Source organism: Nycticebus coucang, chromosome 9, assembly GCF_027406575.1.
Source record: "Nycticebus coucang isolate mNycCou1 chromosome 9, mNycCou1.pri, whole genome shotgun sequence".
Classification (NCBI taxonomy): domain Eukaryota; kingdom Metazoa; phylum Chordata; class Mammalia; order Primates; family Lorisidae; genus Nycticebus; species Nycticebus coucang.
The window spans coordinates 45,895,214-45,921,748 of NC_069788.1; the positions used below are offsets into that span (position 1 = coordinate 45,895,214).

The following is a 26,535-nucleotide window of genomic DNA, read 5'->3' on the forward strand; positions in this document are numbered from 1 at the left end:
AAGCAGAGCAGCAGGCTTCTTGGAAGTGAAGTCAGCTTTGGAAAAATGATCAGCAAGAGAACTTGGCTGCAGTCAGGAAACAGAAACCCCGTGCTCTATTTGATTACATAACGGAAAGCTCCAGGCAGCAGGGCCCGTGTGTTTTATTTACTGCTGTAGGTTTCAGGTCACAGATTAGGCTCAAAAATATTGTTAAATAAGTAAATGCATAAGAAGTCAGTATGAGTGTTACTCTATACAACAATGAGACAGAAGCAGAGAGCGAGTAGTGGAATGCAAATTGGCCTCCAGGAGACCTGATTCAGTCCACTTGCTGGCTGGCTTCTCAGGCAGGAAGCCCCTCCCCCTCTTGACCCCTGAGGTTCTCTTGGCTTAGCCCCATGGTGGTTCCAGGGTTCCCAGACCAGATGGCTGAGTCCAGCAGATGGGCAGAGGAGAGGTGGGGGAGGCCTGAGGGGAAAGGAGGGCACACCCTCCTCTGGGCGGTAACTGGAGTCTAGCACCAGGCTGGGCAGGGCTTGTGCACACGGGAGGCCTTCATTGGCGAAATGTGATAAGTCACTCCGGGCTTGGAGTAAGGGGTTGGGGCATACATGGGATCCACACCCCACTCTAAACCAGGCTTTAGGGCACTCCAGGAACTCCTGCCATGCCTGTGGGGTGCTGCCCTGAGACAGGGAAGCTGCAAGCCATAGCCAGGGCAACCCTCTGCCATGCTTCTCTGCTGCTAACACATCTGCTGAGGGCTCCTGCCATGCCAGGTCCTGGGTGGGCATGGAGGGCACCAAGTGGACCATGCTGGAGCACAAGAACTAGGATGCCTGGGTTCTAGTCCTGCCTCAGTGCTGCACCAACAGGTCTGGGGGCCAGGAGGTGGAGAACGAAATCCTGGAGGATGAGTCAGGGAGAGACTGCGCCAGACCAGCGGCAAATGGGGCCTGAGGGGGCAGGCTGAGAAGTCCGTTACATGGATAGGAGAAGCCCAGGGAGGGCGGGGAAGGTACCCATTGCATCGGGGAACTTGGGCCAGAAGTCCATGGTCACTCGGACCTGCAGCCTGTCCCTTGAGGAATGCTCCTTTCCCTCAACCAGCCGTGTCCACAGCCACCAGATTTGTCCAGCCTGACTCCTCGATTCTTAGGAACTCGCCCCTCCCCACCAGGCCAGGACCCACTGGAGGACAGCCCTGTCTGTCTGCCTTTGAGAGTTCCAAACACAAACCTGACAGAAGTCTGGCCATACAGCACTTTAGCTCCCCTGCAAAGTTAGGGATACAGGATTGTCCCCTCCCCACCCACCCCTCTCCTCACCACTCCCCACCACTGCACTTCCAGCCCTGAGCCGCCTCTGGGCCTCTTCTCTCCAGCTCACCTAGGTGACCCTAACTCTCCTTTCAGGTCTCAGTCACTTCTTCCCAGACACCCTTCCTGCTCTCCCACCTGCCTGCCGGTGGATGGGGGACCTCTCTTCCGTACTATGTTCTTCCCCCACCAAACACTTATACCAGAACTGCCCTCTGACTTGCTGAGTCCCCAGCTCTAAGTTCCTGATAACAGGCACTTGTCCAGGGGGTTCCTGGTCAGCCCTAGCAGAGGGTCTGGCACACACAAGGGCCTCAGAAATGCTTGTGGATGGACTGACTGCCCTCAGTCTGACTGACTGTTGACTGACTGCACATCCCACAGCCACAGCTTGGGGCAAATTGCAGTCAGATTTTTGGGGATGGCGAGCATTAGGGAGACAAACGGAGGGAAGATCATGACCCCCACCCTAGACTTACCCCTTTTTCTTTGGATCAAAAATATTCAGGGGCCTTGGGGCAATTGGCTCTTGATACCCAGGGCAGACTCTCCCTGCCTTCAGATGGCTCTTCCCACTGCTCCCCCCTTCTCTTTCCTCCTCTTCCCCTCTGGCCCTGCCCCAGAGCAGCAGAACATGCAGCAGAACATCCAGCTGACAGCTGATGATCCTGATATATCAGCCCCTGCCAGTCCTTCCCCAGAGGGTCAGATGACCTTTCCCTCCCCAGGCCACTGGCAGCCCCGCCCTCCTGAGCAGACCTCCACACCCAGGGCTCTGGTAGACAGCGCACCACTCTGGGACAGGCCTCTGCCTGACGCTATAGCCGGTGGGTGCTGAGAGATTAGATCCCTTTCTGCTGGACCCCTCCCTTCTACACACTCCTGAAGACCCCCCAGAAGGAGGCCCTGGTGAGTGCTGCCTGGGGACTGGAGGGAAGGGCAGGGATGGGCTTGCTGAGCCCCTGATGGTGCCTGAGTGAGGGGAGAGAGGGTCTCATGGCCACAGGGTCTGTTCATACCGCAAGGCTCACCTCTGTCCAGGGCTGGCTTGGAGCCCACCCTATGGAGGTGCTGGGGACCCCATGTGGGGCTGTACATCCGTGTGTATGGTGGAGCTATGGTGCGGTGTTGGGACAGTTTAGCAGAATGGGAGTTCCAGCATTTGCTTCTCTTCCATCTCTCACCTTCTCCGAGGGTAATTCCAACCCTCTGCTTCATAGGGTGTCCCCAAATCCTCTACCTTTGTCCTTTTCATAGACAAGGAAGCCTGGGACTAAAGATGAATCTGGGGATTGGGGGCAGGTGCTGGGGAGTTGGAGCCAACAATTCCCACTCCAGACCGGGTTAACCCTTTACAGAGGCAAGTGTCCAAGAAACGCAGGCACCACCCCTGGGGCCCCAGGAACGGCATGTCCTCTGCCAGCAGGATAGGACACCCTACTCCCAGATGGATGACGTCAGCACCTATTCAGTGGCCTGAGGTCTGGGGCTTGGGGCAGGATGGTCAGGGTAGACCACAGGATAGGGGGGAGCCATGGGTATCAGAGGTGTGTCACCACCAGGTGGTGGCCCCTGCTGCCCTGAGCAATGGCAGTCTTGGTGGCCCCACTTCCCCATGGCTCTTCTAGGCCCCCCAGTGAAGCCGAGATCTGAGCCTGCCCCGTGGTCCTCAGGATTCCTGGGTACCTTAAAACCATCCCTGCCAGGCCCCTTCCCCAGAGATTCAGATCCCGTAGAGTGGGACACAGACCTTTATGCTTTTTAAAATCTACTGGTTTATTTTATTTTTTTATATAAATGTATTTCAGGTTAATATGAGGGTACAAGCAACTAGGTCAAAATATTTGATTTTGTTAGATAGAGTTCTTCTTGTGGTTCTGTCCCACACACAAAAGGTGTGCCACCCCGCCACCCGTGCCCATTCAGTGAGAGCACCCCAACCCTTCCCCCTCCTTCACTACCCCTCCCCCAAACTTGAATTGAAATGAATTTTTCTCCTATTTGGGCATGCATTGGATCATCTACGGGCTTCATATTAGCATTGAGTACATCGGATATTTGTTTTTCCATTCTTATGATACTTTACTGAGAAGAATGTGTTTCAACTCCATCCAGTACTGGTTAATTTTTTAACCTTTTTATTATGAAAAACTTCAAGCATACAAGGAAAAAGAGAGGGAATAATACCATGATAATAATAATACCAATAATAATACCATGAACACTTGCATATCCTGCACCTGGATTTCAATGGTTGTTGGAGTTTTGCCGTATTTGCTTCATTAAGTACGCTAAGGCTCAAGTATTTTGAAGTCATTTACGGACATCACAGTATCCCCTTTCTCCTGTCACAACTCAGTAGGTTCTTACCAACCCCAACACCACTACCCTGCTAACAAAGGAACAACTCCCTGCAGTAGTCTGTGTCCTCACTTTCCCAATTGTCCCTGAATGTCTTCTAATGCTTTGTTAGACCAGGATCTAATCAAGATGCATTGGAGGCAGGGCTCAGAGGCTCACACCTGTAATCCCAACACTCTGGCAGGCTGAGGCAGGAGGATCAAGACCAGCCTGAGCAAAGTGAGACCCCATCTCTACTAAAAATAGAAAAATTAGCCAGGCGTCGTAGTGGACGCCTGTAGTCGCAGCTACTCAGGAGGCTGAGGCAGGAGGATCACTTGAACCCAGGAGTTGAAGGTTGTTGTGAGCTAGGCTGATACCACGGCACTCCAGCCTGGGCAACAGAGTGAGACTGTCTCAATAAAACGATGCATTTGGTCACCATATCTCTTAAATCCCTTTCAATCGGGAAGAATCTCTGCCGACCCCCCTACCCCACATATTGACTTGCCGAACTGAAGAGCCACTTGTACCCTAGGCTGGTAAGGACAAGACTTGGTCAGACAGTGCTCAGTGCAGACAGGGAAATGAGGCCAGAGAGGAAGGGGCAGGGGGTCTGGAACCAGGTCTCCTGGCCCCTCGGTGCCCTTCTCTGAATCCTTACCCTACTGTTCTTTCCTAGAGGACTGGAAAACTGCTCTTCCACCAAGGGCCTGTGGCCTCTAGTGGCCTCCTAGTCGTTTCACCCTGGTGCACCCCAGGCCCCCCTAGGATGCTGTAGGCCAGGCTGGGCCCACTCGTGGCTAGTAAAATCCCCTCCTCTCCTGCTCTGAGCAGGGCACGGAATCAATCTTTCCCAGGTGGAAACCCATATAGTTGCTATCTTGTTCACCACAGCCACAGGGAACAGCAATAAACTTTATGAGCACTGGGCCACTTGGGGAAGGAAAGCCTCCAGGCTGGGGAAGGTGAAAATTGGGAGCAGGAGTGGGGGGACTGCTGGAAAGGGCTCTGGGGGTCGTTGCCCTGTCCACTGGGCTTTGCCTCATAGTAGTTACTCCTCCTTGCCCAGGAGCTGGGACACCCAGCTGACAGCTGAAAAGGGTGAGGGGTCAGGGTGTCTCAGGGCTGGGTGGGAGGGACTGGTGTTGTGGAGGTTGAGACCAAGTTCTGCCCTGCTCAGATGTGCTCTCAGGCACTGCCCCCACCTCTTCCTCAGCCCCTGACCCAGGCTAAGAGGGAGTGGGAGGCTCAAGAGGAAAGGGAATGTGGTGGGGAAAGTCCAACTTTGACGATGCAGGCTTTTCAAAACCACTTTCCTGGCAGAGGCAGGAGAACTTCAGCTGCCATCTAGGCTCTCTGGGGACCTGTCTGGGCAAATGCTCAGCAGATCCACACCGGTTCTGGGAATGTGTCGCCTAGTTGCTGGGTGAGGGGTGGGTGCTGACTTTAGTTTCCAGTTTGTCTCTCTGTGGCATCACTGGCCCCAATGTGTGTGCTGCTGCCCTCTGCCGGGCAAAGGCCTTGTTTGCGCTCTCCCCGGAGAGGTGCACGCCTCAAAATGGACCGAGGCAGCTGTGCAGTGAGAAGGATCATACCACGCACCCACACAGGCACCCTCATTCACACACCAACACACAAACATACACACAGGCTCCACCCCATTATTGTGCTTTGACTGTAAAAAGTTGTTCCCTCTTGCAACCATAAAATTTCCCCGCTAACCACTGGCAATACCTTAGTCTCTGGCTCACAGGCCTCTTGCACAAGATGGGTGGTTGATGGCACTGCTTGGAGAAAGGCAGCAGGTGAGGGGCGGGGTGTCAGGAGTTGGGAAACATGTAGGTAGGTCTGGCTGTTTAGCAATATCTAAGATCCTGTGTGCAGTTTCTTCAAGAGACAATGTCGAAGGAGCAAAGCATGCCTGGGAGGGGCAGCTGGAGCAGCCCGTGACCAGGCCTGAGGCCCTGCTGTGCTGGCCAGAGTCAGGGTCTATTGGGGACGGGAAGGGGAAGCCTTTGCAGCCTCTCCCCACCCCAGAGAGCCCTCCCGTAGAGCAGCTTCTTGAGTCATCTTCCTCCCGTGTTTCTCCTGCCTGACAGCAAAATCAGAACATTGCTGGTGCTGCTAAGTACATTTGTCAGTGGCTGAAGGGCTTCTAAACTAATAATCGCTGTATTAAAATCACATTTGGTCCTCAAGCTGGAGAAATGTTGGGAGATTTTAAATGTTAAGAAAAAAGAAGGGGAAAAAAATCCCCTCTCAAAGGATAAAATCAGCCCCGAAATAAGTTTCTGTGACTAGGGAATATGAAGTATTGCTCTCTGGTTCTGGAAATCAAGCCTTCCCTGGGAAACAGATGCTCTCCAAAGCCATATATTTGAGCTACGGCTAGGACAGTGATGTGCGAAGTCTTCCAGAATTCAGTATTGATCCCAGTGAGCCAGAGAGCCTCACAGAGAGCGCACCATCCTACAGCCCTTGAGTCATTTTTAGAATAGATTTTAAGCTCCATGTTTCCCCCCCTGGAAAATAGGCTTGTGGCTTCCCAGCCTGGATGGCCCCAGATGATGCACGGCCCTCAGCCATGTGAGAAACTCCACATTTCTCCTGCCCATTACTACCTAAGCAGTTTTAAATGGTTTTCAGGTCCTCTCATCTCTAATAGATTAAAAAATGCTCCCTTGGGCACTGCAAAGACATTGAATGGTACTTGTACAAAACCTCTGGCTCCTAGAGGCCTGTGAAATATATGTTAGAGCTTCAGAGGCGAGAGGGCAGGCCATAAGCCATGCTGTTTTTGAATTGTGCAGCCTGCTGCATTTAATATTTCAGTCTTCTTTTGCTACAAGCTGTTTCTTAATTATCTTCTCCCCAGAACGTCCTCTCCCCACTACCTAAGATTTATTAGGGTGCAGTCCCGAGGGCTCCAGCACCTTGGTAATCTCAAGGGACCACCTTGTACCTAGGCAGAGCTGGGGCCCAGGCCAGCATCTTCTCTGCCTGGAGAGGCTGAGGCCCCTCTCTGGCCCTCTCTGCTGTCAGCACCCCTGTGCTAAAGCACCACGCAGCTGGTGACACTGGGCAGGGCTGCACAGCACCCCTATGTCCTCCTCCACACAACTCTCCCTTCCCATCACCACCTCCTGCCCTGTCCTTGCCCTCCCCTACTGCTCCTGTACACATACACCTCAAAGCAGGCCCTCCCCAAGCTCCCCAAGGCTCTCCTTCCTCCTGGACCTTTTCTGCACCTCTCAGGCCACCTCTATCTCAGCTAGAGCAGTACCTCCTAACCTTTGCAACTAGGACTCACTTTTCCACATCATTTTTCCCTACCAGGCCCCATGCAATACTCATTATACTTCTGTTGAATGAGTAAACAGATGATGACAAAAACTACTAGGAATTCAATAATGCCTTTAAATGAATTTATATTTTGATAACTACCAACATATTTACATACATGTGAGAAATTATCATCCTCTCTGTTCTACAGATAATGCTTGTGGTGGTGTGGATCTGGATAAGGTCTTGACAGGCAGGGCGGTGTAAATCTGCACAGCCAAGCACCTTGGGGAACGCTGGCACCGCAGCATGCTGCCCCAGGGCATGGGGCTGTCACTGCCCCGCCAGGTGCAGCTCCTGCCAGGCTCCCATCCTGATGCAGGTTGCTGAGGCATAGGCATAGAGAGGGCCCAGGACAGGACCCTGGCCCTAAGAGCATGACCCAGGTCTCAGGACTCCCAGGTCGCAGCCACTCCTCATCCAAGGGGGCTGCACATGGGCAGAATGGGCATGGACTTTAGTATAAAATCCAGGTAAATCCCAGCACTGGAGCTCACTAGCTCTGGATTCAGGAAAGCTTTGCAACTTTTCTTACTCTCAGTATCTCCATCTGAAAATAATCTTGAAAAACAGAGGTATGATTATAAAGCCAGTGTGGTCCAGAGTTGATGCTTAATAGGAGTGGCTATTATATAGGATACATTTGTGCAATGAAATATTTGAGTGCCTGGCTCAAGTGAAGTTGCTTTCAACATAAGAGCTCCACACTGGGCATCTGGCTGTGAGCGCTGTTCAGGCAGGACGAACTCAGCTGTGATTGTGCTGTATAACAAGCCACCCTCAAATCTCAGTGCCTAAATAGAGTAAGGATTGATTTCTCTGCCATGCTATATATCCAGATGTTCAATCACTCAGGGACCCAGGCTGTCAGGGACCCCACCTCTTCTAAGATCACCATGGCCAGGGAAGAGAATGTAAGGAACTGCTCTTAATGCTTTCCACAGAAGCAGCACATGCCACTGCCCTCCACATTGTGCTGACCAAAAAAATCACGTGGCCACTCACCTGAAGGTAAGCTGCAATCATACCACATCCCTACCGGGAAACCCAGAATATCTGTGAACAGCCCTGACAATGGCCACAGTCAGCCGGTTTATTTCCAGATACAAGAAGCTGACAGGCTTTTCTAATATAGAATCCGTGACTAATTTATTCCAGATTTGAACCCTTACAAGTTTGATTTGTGGTTTTGTCTCCCATGTTCCCTAAAATGGGAGTGGCAAGTTCTAAAAGAGATGCAGCTTCTGTAATTTTTAATGAATTCAGATTTAGCATGTGGATAGAGGTTACACGTGCAAAGGCTCTCTGCAAGTAAAATGTGCCGACTGCTGGTGACAAGTTATGATGCCCTCATCCACCTCAGCTTGATAGGTGGCATCTGTCATTGTGTCTGGCATCGATGAGGTCTTCGGGTCTTAGAATCACTGGTATTTTCATCTGTCCCCACTCTGAAGCCAACTATACTCAAGGCCCTGCTGTCGGTGACCTTCCTTTCAGACTAGGGAATGTCTGGCAGTCCAGCAGCAGGCAGGCTGTCACTCAGGCCCTGGGGGGCTGCAGAGCAGGGTTTGTACTGACACAGACAGCCCAGGGCCTCATTTAACAACCAGCCCATGGCCATGCCCCATCAGCAGAAATTAGCCCTGGAGTCTCCTGGAGTGAGGCCCAGAGTTATTTTATTCAGGACATGACCCAAAGACAGGGCAGGAGAACACAGGGACCTGGGGCCATCTGTCCACTTCCTGGCAGAGTAGGGTGCGCAGCTTTCAAGCTAAGCTCTTCCAGCTAGGGGTGCCTCACCCCCTTCTCTCCCTCTCTTCTTTCCTCCTCCCCTTCCTCCCTCGAGCCCTAGGGAAGAGTGCTAGAGGCAAGGGCCTGGGCTGTGCAGCTGTGGGAAGAGGCATGGGCTGGAGAGAGGGACATTTGTCCTCCTTCAAAGCACTTAATGGAGACGAGGGCATTCAGCAGTGTGTTAGCGGGGCAGGAGCCCTGATCTTAGGCGGGCACCTCACTGGCCTTCCCAGCACCCAGGCTGACAACGGGAGTCAGTTCTGAGAGTAATCCATGCAGTGACCAACCCCAGGTAGAGGAACTGCTCATAAAGAGAACTCAACAAAGGAGTCCTGTGCATCGTGACAAAGCTATGGCAGTGGGCAGCAAACCAAGACTCAGCAGTTGCCCAGCTCGTCCTGAAGGCCTTAGCAAGGTGGTGGGAATGCCTGGAGTTCACCCCGGGCTCCGACTTTTCACACCCAGGCACAGGAGGAATGGGAAGAATGGGAGTCTTCCCTGGCTCCCTCCCACAGAGCTGGAGGGAGAGACAGACGGAAAACCTCAATCTTCCTTTGGAATCTGAGGTCAGCATCAGTGCCCAGGGGAAGCCACAGATCACCTCCTCCACACAGTGGCAAAGCCCACCCTGCCCTGCTCCAGCCGGCACTCGAGGGGCTAAAGCCACCTCTCCTGCCCCTTTACACCAACCTGTGTCAGAACTGCAGGTCACCCAGCACAGAATTAGGAGGCTCTCTGATGTCCCCTAATCTACACTTCCAGGTGACCCTTGAGAAAGGGCCTCAGTTTCCCCAGCTGTCATGTCTGCCTTTTTTTTTGAAAGTAAAGGCTGGCTACCCAGCACTCAGTCACTGCTAACCCACCACAGGCCAGTGCAGGAGAGTCTCTATCACTGTGTCAGGGCTGTTCTGGAGGCTCAGGGGTGTTCCTGGCTTACTTCGTGCTCTGTGAGAAGAAGCAGCCAGTGATCCCAAGAACATCTGACTTCAGAGGTGGGAAAACATCACAAGGTTGCAACAAAAACCAATTTAGTGCTGGGAATGATAGTGCCAGGCCTCCAGAAAGCCCTTGATCCCAGGAGTTGGAGGTTGCAGTGCGCTATAATGATAACACTGCACTCCACCCAGGGCAACAGAATTAGACCCTATGTCAAACATAAATAAAATAAAATAGATAAAAAATAATCTTTGGCCTCCCCACAACATGGCAGGTGAGCATAGTCTGGGGCTATCATGCCTGGGTTCAAATCCCTCTCTTCCCCTCACTAGCTAAGTACGTATAGGGAAGTTATTTAACCTCTCTGTGCTTCAGTTTCCTCATCTGTCGAATGAGGCTGATAACACTATCTCATAGGGTATTTGTACGGCGTAAATGGCTTATTCCATACAAAGCACCTAGAGCAGGGCTTGGCATACGACAAATGCTGTGTGTGCTACCACCTATTGCCATTATCTCCTCACCATGCCGCCACTGTCCGCATCCTTGGAGCTCCTTGGAGAGACGGGTTGGGGAAGGGGGAGGGCATTGGATTGCTGGTGAGTAGCATGCAACCCTGCTGGGATGTGCTGGCAGAACTAATCTGGCATTGGCAAGGCCAGGCCTCATTAGTGCTGGCCAGGTCCTAGGGAGACAAGTGTGAAAAAGGAAGCCAAGCCTCCTTCCGGGAGTTGCTATAAGTGAATTTTGCAGAGTAGCTGTCCCTCTGGTTACCAGAAGTGCCTCTGCCTGGGGACAGGTCAATTGTAAAGGCTGGCATGCAAGTAACCCAGAGAGATGACAGGGGTCAGCTGCCTTGATCTTCTCTGCCCTCTTCCTTCTTGCCTTCTCTAAATTTGCATGTACAATTGGGTTTGCCAAGCAATTGGGATACCTTTTCCCAAAACAAAAGGGTTATCAAACTGAGGGTATCAGCTCATCTATGGGCTGATTTCCCTCCAAGTTTAGATGCCTCCCTCCAGCTTCTTTTCTCAGATCCTGGAACAGGCTCCCAGGTGGGGCTCACTTCTGCGCTGCCTTAGAGCTGGCTGCAGTCTCAGGCCAGCCCCTTCACCATCAGGCCTAAGTCCTCCTAACCCAACCCCTCACCCCAGCAACCCCAATCTGCCCAGTCACCCTCCAGCCTTGCAGTTGGCCTCAGAAGCCTCACTTTCCATCCTGCAAGGAGATACGCATGCCCCAGCCATAACCCTCATTCCATCTCCTTCCTAAGGGAGGTTTTTGCCTGTCCTGCAGGCCAAAAAGCTGATGCAAGAGAGGTGCTTTTTGGGGAGTGAACAGATGAGGCTGAGGCATTCAAGGCCATGGTGAACAGGAGGCCTGGGCTGCTGGCAGGAGCCTCTCTGAGCCAAGGGCCTGAACAAATTGATTGGCACCACCGTGCATGGATCTGGCCAGCCATGCCCGCAGCCTGGACTGAAGGTCAATTAGAGGGTTAATCATGCCCAGCATTGCCCAGCCCTGTCACATCCGTGACCAGGAGTCCAGCAGAGGGAAAGAGTATTAATAACTCAGTGATGACGGGCACTGCTGTGGGAATGTCCTCTCAGGACAAATACAGCAAGGACAGCCTCCCCTCAGAGTGTCTCCTTGGCACTCTTCTGAGACAAAGTCAGGATGCCATTAGGGGCTGTGAGTTTCCAGCCCAGAGTTCCAGCATTTGCCTGAGATCCACAAGCCGACCCTATACAGAGGGGCACGGGGTGGAGGGTACCAGCCCCAGAGAAGAGGAGACCCTGGGTATACTTCCTGCTCTGCTCCCGGACAAGGCATCAGAGGGTTAATGAAGCCTCAGTTCCCTCATTTGCAAAGTGACCTGCCTTTCCTATAACCCAGAGCTGTTAGGGAAATAGGACCACTATGGTAATAATGCTAGAAATAATAACAGCAGACCACAGTTACTGAGCACTTTGCTCTGGACACTGGGCTAACCTTTCCATGGGCCTTATCTCAATTCTGTGCCTAACTCCATGAGGTATCATTATTATCCTCTTCTACAGATGGGGAAACTGAGGCCCAGAGAAGGCCTCAGTAACTTGTCGAAAATCACACAGCAATTATGTGGTGGAGCCATGATGCAAATTGCTGGTGTGTAGCTATACTATACAATAATAAAGCATCCTGCACCCCTGCGAGCCCCGGCGAGACAGTGAGCACCCAACAGCAGGGGCTCTGCCCGCTTCTTGTTGAGCCTGGGATCAATGTTTCCAAAGGAAGGGCGGTGCCTGTGGTTCAGTGGGTAGGGTGCTGGCCCCATATACTGAGGGTGGCGGGTTTGAACCTGGCCCCCGCCAAAGTGCAACAAAAAATAGTTGGGCATTGTGGCAGGAACCTGTAGTCCTAGCTACTTGGGAGGCTGAGGCAAGAGAATTGCCTAAGCCCAGGGGCTGGAGGCTGTGAGCTGTGACACCACAGCACTCTACCGAGGGCAACAAAGTGAGACTCTGTCTCCAAAAAAAAAAAAAAAAAAGTTCCCAAAGGAAAGAAGGCAACATGACAAGAGAAGTTAAGACAGTCTCTACCCTCTGGAATTTTGCAGTTATGCTGTTTGACTTTTTAAAAATGTTTTGTTTTTTTTGCAGTTTTTGGCTGGGGCTGGGTTTGAACCCGCCACCTCCAGCACATGGGGCCAGCACCCTACTCCGTTGAGCCACAGGCACCGCCCCTTTAAAAATGTTTTAACATTTAAATTTAAAAGATACAAAATGATATTTAAAGTCTCCTGTGCACCCCTGCTGCATGGAGGCAACCACTGTTACCAGTTTCTGGTAACAAATTATTCCAGAAGTGACCGATGCATATTTATAGTCTTGCTTAAGCTCCCAGAGAGGAGCCTGCTCTGGGTGCAGGCTGGAGTCCATGTGGGCCCTTCTGAGCGCTACCCCCCTGCACACCACCTCCCACTTCCTCATCATTTCCACCTTCCTCCTCTGCTTTCCAGGGCCCCCCTGAGAATCCACACCCAGGAAGGCAACTGTGCCATGACAGCAATAAAGGCCAAGAAAGAGAAACTTGAGGACCACTGACAGCTCAGATTCTGTCTAGGAGCTGCTGCTGCTAGCTTCTACCACACGCCCTCCTCACACAGATTTCCTGGGTGACCTGCTCCCTGTGTGGAATCATGGTTGTACAGAACAGCACAGACTCCAGGGACCCTAGGGTGGGTGTGCAGCTGGAGCCCTTCCTGCACCAGGTCGGGGGACACATGAGCGTGATGAGGTACGACGAGCACACCGTGTGCAAGCCCCTCGTCTCCCGAGAGCAGAGGTTCTACGAATCCCTGCCGCTGGCTATGAAGCGCTTCACCCCACAGTACAAAGGTGAGATTGGGTAGCCAGGCCACAGCTGGGTGCTGCCACACTGGGCCCAGGCCGGTCCGCATGCAGTCCACGTCCTGGTGGGTGTGCAGCAGGGTTGTCATAGATACGTGCCCCTCTCCACAGAGCTGGCCTAGTTTCTTTAAACTCTTCATGCCTCCAGGTCTAGAGTGTGATGCCATTCAGCCTCCCTGCACGTTGGCTCTAGACATCAGTCTTCGAGGAACTGAGAATGAAATAAAACAATATCCTGGTCCCACATGGCCCTGAGGTGGCAATCTGGGCTGTGCCTTGAGGGTGTCATGACTAGAAACACAGGACAGACTCCTTAAATCTCACTTTTGAGGCCCAGGCAAGAAGCAGGAGCTCGGGGCCTGGGACAGGGCATGGAGAAGTTGGGACACAGCTTTTTTTAAGAAACTAGAATTCCCACCTTCATCCAGGAAGAGGCAAAGCCAGGGCAATGGGCTGCCGCATGGGTGTAGCTGGGGAAACTTCTGCACCAGGGCAGTGTGCGGTTCTGGATCTGAGTATAAGGTGGTATGTGGGGAGGGGAAGCCCCAAAGGGAGCAGCTGCCAGCGGCCAAGTGGCCTAGGGCTGGCTGTTTTGTCCACACCCACTTTTGGTGGAGTGAGCACTCAGAGAAAAGGCCTCTGTAGAAGAGTTAGGATTTCACCACTGCAAGCTCTGCTCTCTCATCTGCAGAGAAGGTAATAACATCCCAATAAGTCAGTTAAATACCTACTTATGTTTCAGTGATCACGATAACTGGGCAGGAGGAGACTTATCTATACTGGTGATTCTCAAAGTATGATCAGGGTCAACCAACTTTATCAGAATCAAGGAGGGAGGGTGCACATGCCCATGGGCAGACTCCCAGGCCCCATTCCAGACCTGGAAGTCAGGAGCTCTGGAGCCCTGGTACAAGAGCAGGAATCTGTATTTAACCAGGTCCAGGCTGAGAACCACTGGTGGGGGAGCCAGGCCTTGAACTCTGGGCCCTGCTTCTGAGCACTGTTTCACAAATGCTTGGACGTCAGGCCAGCTCGAAAGACCTCCTGAGAGCCGCAGACAAGCTGATCATCATCACACACTGAGAGACAGGGGAGGATAGGCCAGGAACCACCTGTGCAGGCCTCTCCCCTGGGGCCTCAGGCTGGTCGCCTGGCTGGTTGTGGGTCACTGCCCATCTTGTCAGAGGACCCACTGGAATTAAATGACTGTCCCTTCACAACTGAACTCAGCCCAGCAAAAGGATGTCAGGATAGTGCGTGGGAGCCCTCTGCCAGCAGCATTTCACGCTTGTGCCACGTGGCTCTGGAGCTGAGCAGACTGCCAGGGCAGTGAGGGCAAAGCAGGAAAGGGAAAGAGACTAGCCCGGTTCTTAGGAGCCCACCTTGGTCCCCTCCTCTGCTCCTGTCTGTGCTTGGCCAAGCCTCTGACAAGGGTAGGAGTCACATCTCACTGTCACCCCTGCTTAGGGCTCTGCTAACTCAGCAAATTAATTGGAGCCAAGGTGTCATAGCTAAGTGTATCATCAGCTTCATCATCTGCCTCTGGGGAGGCACACAGGAGCCAGTGTTTCTAAACTGGGGAAGTACCTGGGTCAGGTGACACTCCTTGGTTGAGACCACCCACACTCCCTGGAGTGGCTGGACAACATCCCACATGAACCTTTGAAGAAGTAGAAACGCTGACTCACTCTGATCGGAACACAGCTCACACAGTGCCACTGTCCAGGTACCAGCTAACAAAATATACACACTTAAGGGGACACCAGCAAAAAGCTCAAACCAGGATTCTCATGTTCTCAGATCCCTGGGCAGAGGCAGGAAGACACGAGGCTGAGGTCAAGTTGTAGATGGGAAGGACCTCAGGTTGTTCAGGCTGCCTGTTCGTCCAATTGGAAAGTAGCATCAGCTAACCCTGGGTGTGTGCTCTGTGCCTGCCATGGACCCTAAGTGGCTTCCATGTACTCATTCTCATAATCTTTACAACATGCTGAGGTAGCTGCCTTTATTATTCCTGTGTCATAGATGAAGAAACTGAGGTACAGAGAGGTTACCTGGCTTGCCTGAGGCCACACAGCAGTGAGAGGCAGAGCCAGGACTGGAAGCTCCCAAGTGTGGGCTCTGGCCACACAGGCCTGCTCCCCCAAGCTACACTGTTCCTGAAGGGGCAGACTCAGGCCATCAGTGCTCAGGGGGTCATCTAGCCCAAAGAGGAAGGGGACATGACTTGCTTAGGATCATGCAGCTAGTGACCTTGGGTCGGGGGGACTCAAATCCCACAAGGCTGCCACAGGAGTCTCCATTTTTCTCCCTGCTAGGAACAGCCCCGCCAAGAGAGGAGCCACTTCTGAAGAAGCCACTGCCTGCCACTGAACACACCCTCTTCCTTCTCACTGCCCTCTACCATGATGGTGTCAGGGAGAATGTTGGGAAGGGATGTCATTCCAAGGGCAGCCTCCTTGTGCCAGAAGCAAAGCCTTGACTTTTGCTGGTCTCCTTAGGCACAACAGCACCTAGGGGCTTCATCCCTCTGCCTCCCAGTCTGCCCATCAGCTGTGGGCAAATGAGGACATACTCTTAGGTCCAGTTGGTTAACGGTTGAGCCGATTCATATTACAGACACTGGTGAGTTAATGCTCTCATAAGCTTAAAAATAAATACATGATAGAACATTCACTGAGGTTCAGGAAGCCAAACCAAATTGCTCAGATGCTCTGGGCATGCCAATTGTGGCAGTAAGCACTCTGTCTGCCCAGCTGGCACGGCCTCTGGTTGAGATACATGGGCAGGGCCAGAGAGCAGCCAGAGGGGGACTCTAGCTGGGCCTTGCACTCTCCTACACAGGGCAGGCCCTCCAACATCTAATCCCATGGACACATAGGGCAAGCAGGAGGCCAGGCTGGAGCTCATATGGCTCTTGATTCAAAGAACAATTCAAGGAGTCTGGATTCTACTGACATGCTGTCAGGGGCAGCAACCCGAGACTGTTTGAAAGGGGGCTATCTGCTCTGGGCCCTATCTCGTGGGTGCCAGGTTTTGGAGGGAAGAGTTGGGCTGAGCTTTGGGGACAGAGGGTGTAAGAGATAGAGAAGGAGGGAAAGAGAGACAGGGCTGGAGAATGACACAGCCGTCAGAGGTGCGCAAAGAAATAGAGAGAGAGACAGGGACGCAGAGGCTGGCCATGTAGCTCTGACAATATGAGAAATGGAAATGACTTTGGATTTTATTGGTTTTGGGTTATTTGCACCTCTGCTCTCCTCCATTCACTCAGATGCTCAGAACTGATGAGCTCAGACAAGAGCTGGAGTCTGGAGAGTAGGTGGAAGTCACGATTCTTGTCCTTCTGGGGGCCTCCTGGGCCCAGAGCTTCCAGGCCTGTGGTTTCTGGCAGGCCTGCCATCATAGCCTCACAAGCAGAAAGGACAGCAGCTGCTAGATGGTAGCTCTAACTTCACGAGACCCGAGAAGGCCTTGCCCTGGCCAGCACACCTTTCTGCGTTCCCCAGCAGTTGGGATCCCCTGAGCTCCCTAGGGACCAAAAGGGTGGCCAGCCAGTTCTCGCCTGTTCTCTCATGAGGACAGATGGGCTATGGGGCCTGGTGTTGATTTCAGGAAGGCCAGTTCTCCTCCCTAGAACAACACCATGACATTCCTTCCCCAAGGACACAGGGCCAGAGATGGAAACCCCATGTCCTGGGGCCCTCAGTGCTGATGGCCCCTCCTGAGTGAGGATCATGGCCTCTCTGTTTTCTCCCACAGACAGAATGAGCAAAGCAAATGTGACTGGGAACACAGCAGGAGCGTAACTCATGGATACATGGGGTAAACACTGTGTGATACCGGACCCTCCAGAGACAGTCCCCGGCTGTGTGTAACACCTTGTCCCTCCTTCCATACCCACATCTGGGATGGCCTCTCAGAGCTCCACCCTGTTCTAACCTGTGACCTTGCTTGGGCAGGTTATTCCATCTCCCTGAGCCCCAGAGCCTACCGTCAGTGGTCTTACAGGTGCACTGTGACTTGGAGCAAGGAAAAGCAGCATGCTGCCAGCATAGTGCCCCACACAGTGGTGGGAAGACAAGGGCTAGGGCACTGGAGAGCTGTGACCATCCCAGGCCATGAGGGCCAAGCTGAGGGGCTGGTATCACCAGCGAGTGTGGAGGCCACAGTAATTCCTTCCCCCACCTGCTGTCAGACCCTGTTCTCCAGAGGGACAGCTACAGTGGGCTTGGCCTAGGGATGAATGAATGCTGGTGCCAGCGAAATGGTTAAATGCCAGGTTTGGGTACAATGTTATCATTACCATCATGATTGCTTCAGAGGACACAGGAGTGTGGGATGGGGTGAGGAAAAGTGGAGTTTTTTTAGGAGCTGGTGAGAACTGAATGTCACTCTCAGGCAGTAGAATTAGGACACTGGGAATCTGAGATGACAGGACTGGCCCAGGGAGACCGCTGAGCTAGGCACAGATGACTCTTGAGGTTAACTTGCTGAACCATAGAGCAGCCCTGAAAATGAGTGTCTACCCGACCAGCCCAGGAGGGGACGCAGGCAGGGAGATAGCTGCCTTTACAGCCTGCCCAGTGGAAATTACCACTTACTCTGAGAAGGTGACCACGTGGCTAGGGGAGGAAATACGTACCGTGGAGGGCATAAACACGTGCAGCCCACCCTCGTCAGTCAAGGCCCCTGCAGAGGACAGATGGTATGCTCGAGGGGGTTAATGAAGAGAATCTTAAGAGGAACTATCTGCAGAAGTGCAGGCAGGATTCAGGGAACAACCAGAGCTGAGGGTGCCAGGGACTAGTAACACTGGAGAGCTGTGACCACCCCAGGCCATGAGGGCCAAGCTGAGGCGGTGGCGTCACTGGCAAGCATGGAGGCCATAGAGGAACACGGCAGATATGGCTGCAGGCCAGCCTGCGTGAAACGGGGCAGAGCCAGGCCTTTCTTCTTCCACTCTCCAGCTCCTGTCCCACCCCGCCCCACTGGCTGAAGCCACTGGGAAGCTACAGGGCAAGGAGCCCGTTGGGATACTCCACAGGCCAGACCTTCAGGCACAAAGTGGGGCAGAGCAGGGTGACAGTGGATTAATGCGTGGGCGGGGGGGACCAGGGGAGGAGGCATGAACAAAAATCACCCATGTGTGTTTACAGATTGGTCATGTCTGTTGATGTGTTGTTTTAGAATGACCATTATCTACAGAAATGCAGTACAATTCATAATTAAAACAAACTTTTTGAAATTAATAAAAAAAAAAAATCACCCATGTGGCCATCTCTTGGGCCACCACCACGGAGCTAGGGAGGCTGGGCACCATCCGGATGCCACACCCAGTGAAGAAAGGCTTAGGCTCTGCCACCCTAGCAGGAATCTAAAGGGTGACCATAGAGTTAATGGGCCACCGCTAATTACCCAGCCTGGCCATTGTTTTGGAAGAGGAGGAGAACACCCATTCACACTCTCGTTAAAGGGTTTCCTAGTAGCCTCTGAAAGTCAGAACCAGTTGAGTTTTGTGCCTTGATTACAAACACCAATCATAGGAGGTACCATAGTTGGAGAAATCTCACAAGTCTCCTGTTTTGCCAAAGAACCACGTTCCAACGAGTGACCTTCATGTGCCCATATATCTGACCAGAGGACGAGGATGAGCACCAGGGTGAAAGGCAGAGATGGGGGAGGGCGAAGGAAGGGGCAACGCAGAGTCCTGCCCTAGAATGCCTCTGAGGGAGGCTTCCTGAAACAGACTGGTCAAATAGAGATAAAGGGAAGGGAAAGGAAGGGTGGGGAGGAGGCAGAGGGTAAGGGCGGAGAAGTGGGATGGGCCCCAACTTCCCTCACTGCCACTCCCAGGTGGGAGGATCAGCTCTGATGCCCCCCAGGTTGGGCACAGTTGGGGTGGCTGTGGCGTGACTGGGAAGGCATGAACTGGAATTCAAGAACAACATGTGCAGGTCTGGCTTTGCTTCAAGCCTGAAGAAGCAGAGAAGTGGGATAAAGCAGAGGATGTGCTGAGATAGCCCAAGGCTATTTTCTGCAGGCTCCGGGCTCTAGGCTCATTCTGGAACAGGATCGAGTGTAGGCAAAACCAGGCCAGTTCCATAGATCTTTATTGAATGAGGAGTTAGGGGAGGGAGAGGTTGACCCATGCCATTCAACTGAATTCCCAAGGCTGTCACCCACTGGCATGTGTCCACGTAGAGGCCCATCTCACTTGGTTTCTCTTCCCTTCCCTGTATGTTCTGCAGGCACTGTCACAGTGCACCTCTGGAAAGACAGCCAGGGACATCTCAGCCTGGTTGCCAACCCACTGAAGGAGAATCAGGAGCCCTTCAAGGTCTCCGCGGAGTCGGCAGCAGTGGCCATCTGGCAGACACTCCAGCAGACCACCAGTGGCAGTGGCAGTGGCAGCGCCTGCGTCCTCACCCAGCTGGCATGCTCACCCAAGGAGAGGTGAGGGCTACCATGCAGAATGACAGAAACACCCAGCACTGCTCCCACCCATGCCCCAGGCCAACCCTCCCCATTAGGGCTGGTGCGGAGAAAATGAGAAATTCAGAGGAAGGCTCTGTCTAGAATAACCAGTGTGACCAAAGAAAGGAAGGGATTTCCTTTTATGCCACTTCTAGAGACAGGATTACGGTGCATTTTATCTCAGAAGCTGATGCACAAGCAGAGCTCTATACAGAGTAGATATTTGGTACATATTCGTTTAATTAAATACCTGTTTCACTGAGACCATCAAGTGTCTCTGAGGGAGAAGTGTGCAGAGCAGAAACCCTAGAATAGCTTATATAAAGGAATAGTGTGGCTAATTGCTCTCACAAAACATCTCTTTCCTTAACAGTTGGGGCATGATGAGGAGAGAGGGAAGTCCGTGCAGCTCATAGCATCCCTGAGGTCCTTGGAGAGGGCTCCAAACCTCTGACAATGTCATCTGACCATTGTTGGATGAAAAAGGTCCCTGGAGATTCTCAAAACATTTAAGGAAAACAAAAGGGAGGTAATACAATGAAAATATCTCCCCTCCCTAAGGAGTGCGGTGGATCTAATTAAGCCTCTTGGCTCAGCATCAGGAAGCAGGGCACATTATCTCCATTTCACAGATCGGGAAGCCAAGATGATGCAGAGGGCAGGAGAAAGGGGGTGTATCAGGGTTTCCCAGCCCACCCTCACCCCACTCCCTGTGGCATTTTGAGGTCTCGAGGAGGTAGCAACCTGCCAGAGTATCAGAGTCTCAGCCAGCCTTGTGATTGTGAATGGGGTTGCTCTGCCATTCCATGTCACCTCAACAGGAAGATGACTAATAATCCAGATCACTCACAAGTGAATTGAAATCACCTCAGCCCTCTGATGGGGTGACACATTCTAATGAGTTATTTTGGGGTTTAGAGAACCCTGAAAGGGCAACAATGTGGTGTGATCTGATCCCAGGGACTGGAGTTGGAGAGGGAGGGCACTTCAGGACCTGCACTGTCTTCTAGCACCCTAGTGAGAGCTGCCAGGGGAGCAGCTGGGGACAGCCCTGTCAGAGCCCATCCCAGAGAGCCCTAGTCAGCCACAGCCACAGGCACCTTTCACAGACCTGCGGCCCTCACTCCCTGATGGTCGTGTGCTCCCGCCAGCCGCAGCCCAGCGAAGGCACTCCTGAGGCCCCAGTCCCACCTCAACACTCAAGTCTCCTTGCTGGTGGAAGAAGACGTTAACGGGAACCAGGTGGAGAAGAAGAGCTTTAACCCATGGGGCCTGCACTGCCACCAGGCCCACCTGACCCGCCTGTGCTCCGAGTTCCCCGAAAACAAGCGGCACCGTATCCTTGCCCACCCTCCCCAACACGTGTAGTCCCAAGGCGAGGACAGAGACAGAGAGACATGGGGGCGGTGGGGTAGGAGTGGGAGGGGGAAACAGATAGGCACACAGCCAAGGAGGGGTGGGCAGGGAGGGCCAGACATATATGAAACAGCCCTCAAACCTGGGACTGAGAAGAAATCAGATCCCACCAAAAGAAAACTCAGAGAGCTTGGGGAAGTCAGACTGAGGATAAACCAAACACAGTGACCCTGCCACCTGGGCAATAAGGAGGGGGTGGGACGAGGGTCGCTGTTGTCAGACAGGTATGATTATGCCATGTTAGGTGGGAGCAGCAGGGGGCTCCGAGGCCTAGATGGGTCCCCAGCCCCAACCTCCCATCTGTCCTGCCAAATTCCTCTCAGAGGCCACTTCCATGGGGAAGTATCCTAGGCATGGACTCTGAAAGGAAGCGGGCTCCCTTCCTCCACAGGCTGGCAGGGAGCGAATTTAGGTTTGAAATGTCCCTTTGCCACTGTGCTCCTTTCTGCAATAGGGCGGCTGGTTCCACAGTATTTACTAAGACACATCTGCAAGCCTAATCCCTAAGAAGCTTTTGCAGGATAATTACTCCGCTGAAATTAATATTCCTGCAACTCATCTCCAAAGCTAACATCAATCCACTTCTCCCAAAAGGTATTGGTTCATTCAGTGACTGGAGGTTTGGCCTTATGATTTTCTTCCATAAAACGTAAATTGAGCCTGGCCTGCCAGGGATTTCATGCCTGCATTTAAATTTCAACCTCAGAGCAAATGGGAAAAGAAAAAACTTACACACTCATCAACTCCCCCTAAATAAATGAACTTACTAAAGCAACCTGCAAAGCTAATACCTTGAATTCTTACTAGCAAGGACAAGCTTGTCTGTAACAAAGGAATGGGAGTGAAGGAAGGATCCCTGAATAGGGAATTTCCAGGCAGCTTCCAGAGGCGCTATCAGCTTTCTTGACTCACTGTGACTAGGATTCCTGTTGCTGGAAAATGTAGTGTCACAGTACACGCATCCCTGTATCCTGGACCTGAAGATGGGGACCCGGCAGCACGGGGACGATGCGTCCGAGGAGAAGAAGGCCCGCCACATGAAGAAGTGTGCACAAAGCACCTCGGCCCGCCTGGGCGTGCGCATCTGCGGCATGCAGGTGGGTCACTGAGGGCTCCCCCATAGGGGCGATGTCTTGGTGTGTTCACTTTGGCATGAGGTCCCCCACCCAGATGCCACTGTCCCTGAAGAGCCCTTCACTTTGGGGGTGGGCAACAGAGGAGGAGCCAGGAACCAGTCTGTCAGCAGAGAAGTGCCTTTCTTGGTCTATGGCATGCTGGGTTCTTTCAAGAACACCCTTCAGGGGAGTGCTGGAGGAGCTGGAGAAGGGCTAAGGGAAAGAGTTCCTTGGTGCATTTGGGCTTCCTGCCTCCTCATTCTCTTAAATGATAAAGCTGAATCCTCTCCTCAGATGCTGTATGGCAGTCTGCTCTTTGAATTCTCATTAGGAATTCTCATTTCCTCTTTTTGCTTTTAGATAGGGTCTTGCTTTGTTGCCTGGGCTAGAGGAGTGCAGTGGTGTATCACAGCTCACTGCAACCTAGGCTCAAACCATCCTCCCACCTCACCCTCCCAAGTAGCTGGGACTAAAGGTGCACACCAAAATGCCCAGCTAATTTTTTATATTTTGTAGAATTCGGGTCTTGCTATGTTGTTGAAACTTATCTCAAACTCCTGGCCTCCCAAACCGCTAGAATTACAGGCATTAGCCACTGTACCCAGCCCATTTCCTCTTCTTAATCCACTTTTTCTGCTTCTTTTTGTTACCTGTTTTAATTAACGAAATGGGAAAATCATAACCTGCTAATCCATGCAAAGGAATATTTTCTTATCAGAAAATCTTATCTTTCTTATTTTCTTATCAGACTCCATACCTCATTTTTGCTGCTCTGATATAGTTTATGGCAGGGGCTGCAGGAAATCAGGAGGAAATAAACTTTCTCCACTCATTCCCTCTTATAGTCTGTCTACTCAAAGCAAAACCAGACACCTTTTTGACGGTAAACGTTATAGCTTTCCTTAATTGAAACTGCCACCCCTTGAAGCTGGAAGTTAAGTCTATAAATTTGTTGCACAGATGTCCCTTGAAAAGCTTGGAATGCAGTCCTCGAGAGAATAGAGTATGATGATTTGTGGTGTAAATGGAATCTCTCTCTGGACCTCAAATCTTCTGAAATTGATCTGATTTATTTAGAAAGTGATGCCTGTCATGTATTTACGATGGCTAATTTAGCAGCCAATCTTCAGTTCCCCCAAAGCAACACAAAGTCTATCATTTCTTTCTGATTTTTTTCAACACTGGTTTTCTGTAAACATATCATGTACTCTGAAGGCAGGAAAGACCACAGAAACTGTCTTGGCCAGGTATGGGCAGCCCTTCCAGGTGTGCCAGGCAGAGGGGTGCCAAGTCCCCCTCTGGCCATGCCTCCACTGGCCTTGGTTCAGCTTTTGCTGCTGCCTGTGCCATCTGAATGAAATGGGGGTGGCTGTCACCATGCCCCCATCAGCATCTCTCTTCCATCTGCTCCCTTCTGGTGGCCAAGACATGATAGGGCAGGGGAGGGAGATAGTGCCAAGGAGAGGAGCCACCATCCCCACAGAGCTGCTATGAACCACCCTCCTCTGCCTAGGCTCCCCTCAGCTGCACTGGCTACTCTGTCCACACTGGACATAGTCTGTATTTTTATCTTCAAACAATTCACCTCACTCCACCTCAAGAGCCAGTACTATATCCTTGGAATCTGCAGAGAAAGGACTTTATAAACTTTGTTGGGAAAATATAATCTAATTGGCTTTCCAAGGCCATTGGCCGTGATTTCAGATTCCTATTTAAGCTTTCTAGCTTGGGTTGCCAATATTTGAGTTGAAGAGGGCCAGAAGCCAGGGCTTAAATCATGAATAGGAGGTTGACATTGGAAATTCACAAGAAAGGAGATTCAAACATTTTCCTCGTGGGTGGAGGGTCACCTCTGTAGGGTGAAGGATCTTTAGTCCTAGAATTACTGTTAAGATCTGCACAGAAAGCATTTTAAAGTGTAAATGCTGCACTGGTGCTTGACGGAGGGTCGCCTCCTGCTCATGTCAGTCACCCTGCACTGCATTTCTTGGACATCATTCCTGGGTCATCCTAGCTTGTGATGCTGCAACCATACCAGATGCAACTTTTTTATGTTTGCAATTTTTCATATTTTCCTCTTTTTTTCTTTTTAATATAAGGTTTATCAAACGGATAAGAAGCACTTTCTCTGCAAAGATAAGTACTATGGAAGAAAACTCTCAGTGGAGGGGTTCAGACAAGCCCTCTATCAGTTCCTGCACGATGGAACCCGCCTCCGCGTGGAGCTCCTGGGGCCCATCCTGCGCCAGCTGCAGGCCCTCCTCTCCGTCATTAGGAGCCAAAGTTCATACCGGTTCTACTCCAGCTCTCTCCTCATCATCTATGATGGGCAGGAGCCAGCAGAAAGAACATCAGGCAGCCTGCATCTCCAGGAGGCTCCCCAGGTGACCCACAGCAGCTCTCCCAGGGGTCTCGCCAAGGTGGACATCCGCATGATTGACTTTGCTCACACAACATACAAGGGCTCCTGGAATGAGCACACCACCTATGATGGACCAGACCCTGGCTACATTTTTGGCCTGGAAAACCTCATCGGGATCCTGCAGGATATCCACGAGGGACAATGAAATTTCTTGGGCTTATCTGGAGTTTTCTGGGCTACGGATCTCAAAAAGGGACCTATTGGTAACTAGGATAGTCTAGACACTCTTGTATGTCTTTGTAATAGTCATATCTACCCTCAAAAGCCATCCCACACATAGCAGGCTGGCTATATTACAGCTGTTAAAGAAATCAGCTCTGGCATCCTGCTCTAATGCTGACCCTCGCAGATTGGACAGTGAGGATAAAGTGGCACCAGTTTGGAGTACACTGGAGGGGGCAGCATGAGTTGCAGGCAGCATGGCAGTGCGATTCTGAGTATCTGCTTCTAAAAATGCTCTCTTGTCGTCATGCTGCACTCTTTGCAAGCCGTGAGGCAAAAAACCTTACTTGAAGTAGCCTTGAAGAGTGAGTTCATAAGTTCATGGTTTTTCTCCTTGTATGCGCTGCCTGCTCCAAGGGCAGACAGAGCCTCTTACCTTCCTAAGAGGAGTTCTAAATGGGGCAGGATGAAGTGGAACAGATTTGCCCCATCTCACCTTCCTGTACCCAGGTTCTAAGTGGACAAGGACAAGCCCAGGCGTGAGCACAGGTGAAGCAAGACCCCAGGTCCTCCATGTGTGCCTACGGAGATGAGGGTCTCTTTACAGACTTCTGAATACCTATTGATAGTGATGATTCTGCCACATTCTGACCATGAAATGCAGCTTCCAGTGGGGGTGGGATGCATGTGAGGAGGAGCCACTGATGTTAAACTACACTCTCCGCTTTCTATTTATTTATAAATAAAAAATACTTGGGGTGGGTGAGGGGAGTCAGAAGAAGCTGGAGGACTGAGGAAACCAGGGGCTATGTTTACAAGACTGGTGGACAAGTGTAAATACGGAGCAAGAACAAACAGTGCTAATTAATTCCTTCTTCTGCAGTATGGAAACCTATTACAATGCCCTTGAGTCAAGCACTGAGATACGTTACCCAATTAGGGAAATAAATTTGTTAATAAAATTGCTGAGGTCACCAGTGATTGTTGGCGCGCCTTATTACCCTTTCCATTTGTTTATTCTGATCACACTGTATAGCAGTTCCAATTTATGAGTGACTAGAGTACACAACAAGAACAGTTCACCAATTTCCTACAATCCTTCAGGGAACTCGGGTGGAAATGGTGGCTAATAAAACATTTGCATGTTCTGCAAGGTAGGCACCAGACCTGACAAGTAAGTGGTCTTTTCATCTGAACCTCATACGATGTAAAATTAAGTATTTTTGGACTCTCGTGGATAATTACCATCAACTTTCCAAAGTCCACACTAAAAGAAAGAAAAACTGGCCTGGATAATAAAAAACTTTTATTTATTTTGAAATACACTACATAGACTTCAAAGCAGGTTAATTTCCCAAATTATGTTTGGCTGAGGCAATGATGTAATTAATTTGCATGCTTTGTGCCCATGGTAGGAGAGTTGAGTCAAAGCATGTGGGGGGCAAAAGGGAGTCAGCCAAAAGCTACATATTTGCTAAGGACAAAACAGAGCCCTAAATGCTGCCTTTTCTGGGCTACTTCCTTGCTTGAAAATCTGGTATCCAAGTCCAAAGCTCCCTGGCTTAGCTTCCCATTCCTCCACCATTGTCAGCCCTGGGAGTTGTGGGACTTGCCAGACGATCAGCTGGAATGCAAGTCTCTTAGGGCTTGCATACCCACAACACTAACTGTGCTACACTGTTCTCCACGGCCTGGGTCCTAATTCCCGCCTATCTGGTGCCACCTCTCTTGGCTATTCCTTCACCCCATGGCACTCTTCATGTATGAGGACTTCTTCCTCCTCTCTAAATCACCAGCCTTCTGAAGATGTCCCTGACAAAATTACAATTTGTTGTAAAAAAGAA

At 51.5% G+C, this 26,535-nt stretch overlaps 1 protein-coding gene across 1 annotated transcript; it reads left to right on the plus strand.

Moving 5' to 3' along the window:
- Nucleotides 1-2,032: 2,032 nt before the first annotated feature.
- On the plus strand, nt 2,033-25,672 carry IP6K3 (inositol hexakisphosphate kinase 3). Its single transcript, XM_053603677.1, has 6 exons — nt 2,033-2,210; nt 12,715-13,093; nt 19,351-19,555; nt 20,728-20,912; nt 21,914-22,089; nt 24,207-25,672. The coding sequence occupies exons 2-6, from the start codon at nt 12,895-12,897 to the stop codon at nt 24,672-24,674; spliced, it is 1,233 nt and encodes a 410-aa protein (XP_053459652.1). The 5' UTR covers nt 2,033-2,210; nt 12,715-12,894; the 3' UTR covers nt 24,675-25,672.
- Nucleotides 25,673-26,535: the final 863 nt, after the last annotated feature.

Bases quoted from the DNA above. Each gene is read 5' to 3' on its own strand.
- IP6K3 (XM_053603677.1), top strand. From the start codon at position 12,895: ATGGTTGTACAGAACAGCACAGACTCCAGGGACCCTAGGGTGGGTGTG. The intron at 19,556-20,727 runs GTGAGGGCTACC...TGCTCCCGCCAG, and splicing joins GCATGCTCACCCAAGGAGAG to CCGCAGCCCAGCGAAGGCAC. The intron at 20,913-21,913 runs GTATCCTTGCCC...CACTGTGACTAG, and splicing joins CCCCGAAAACAAGCGGCACC to GATTCCTGTTGCTGGAAAAT.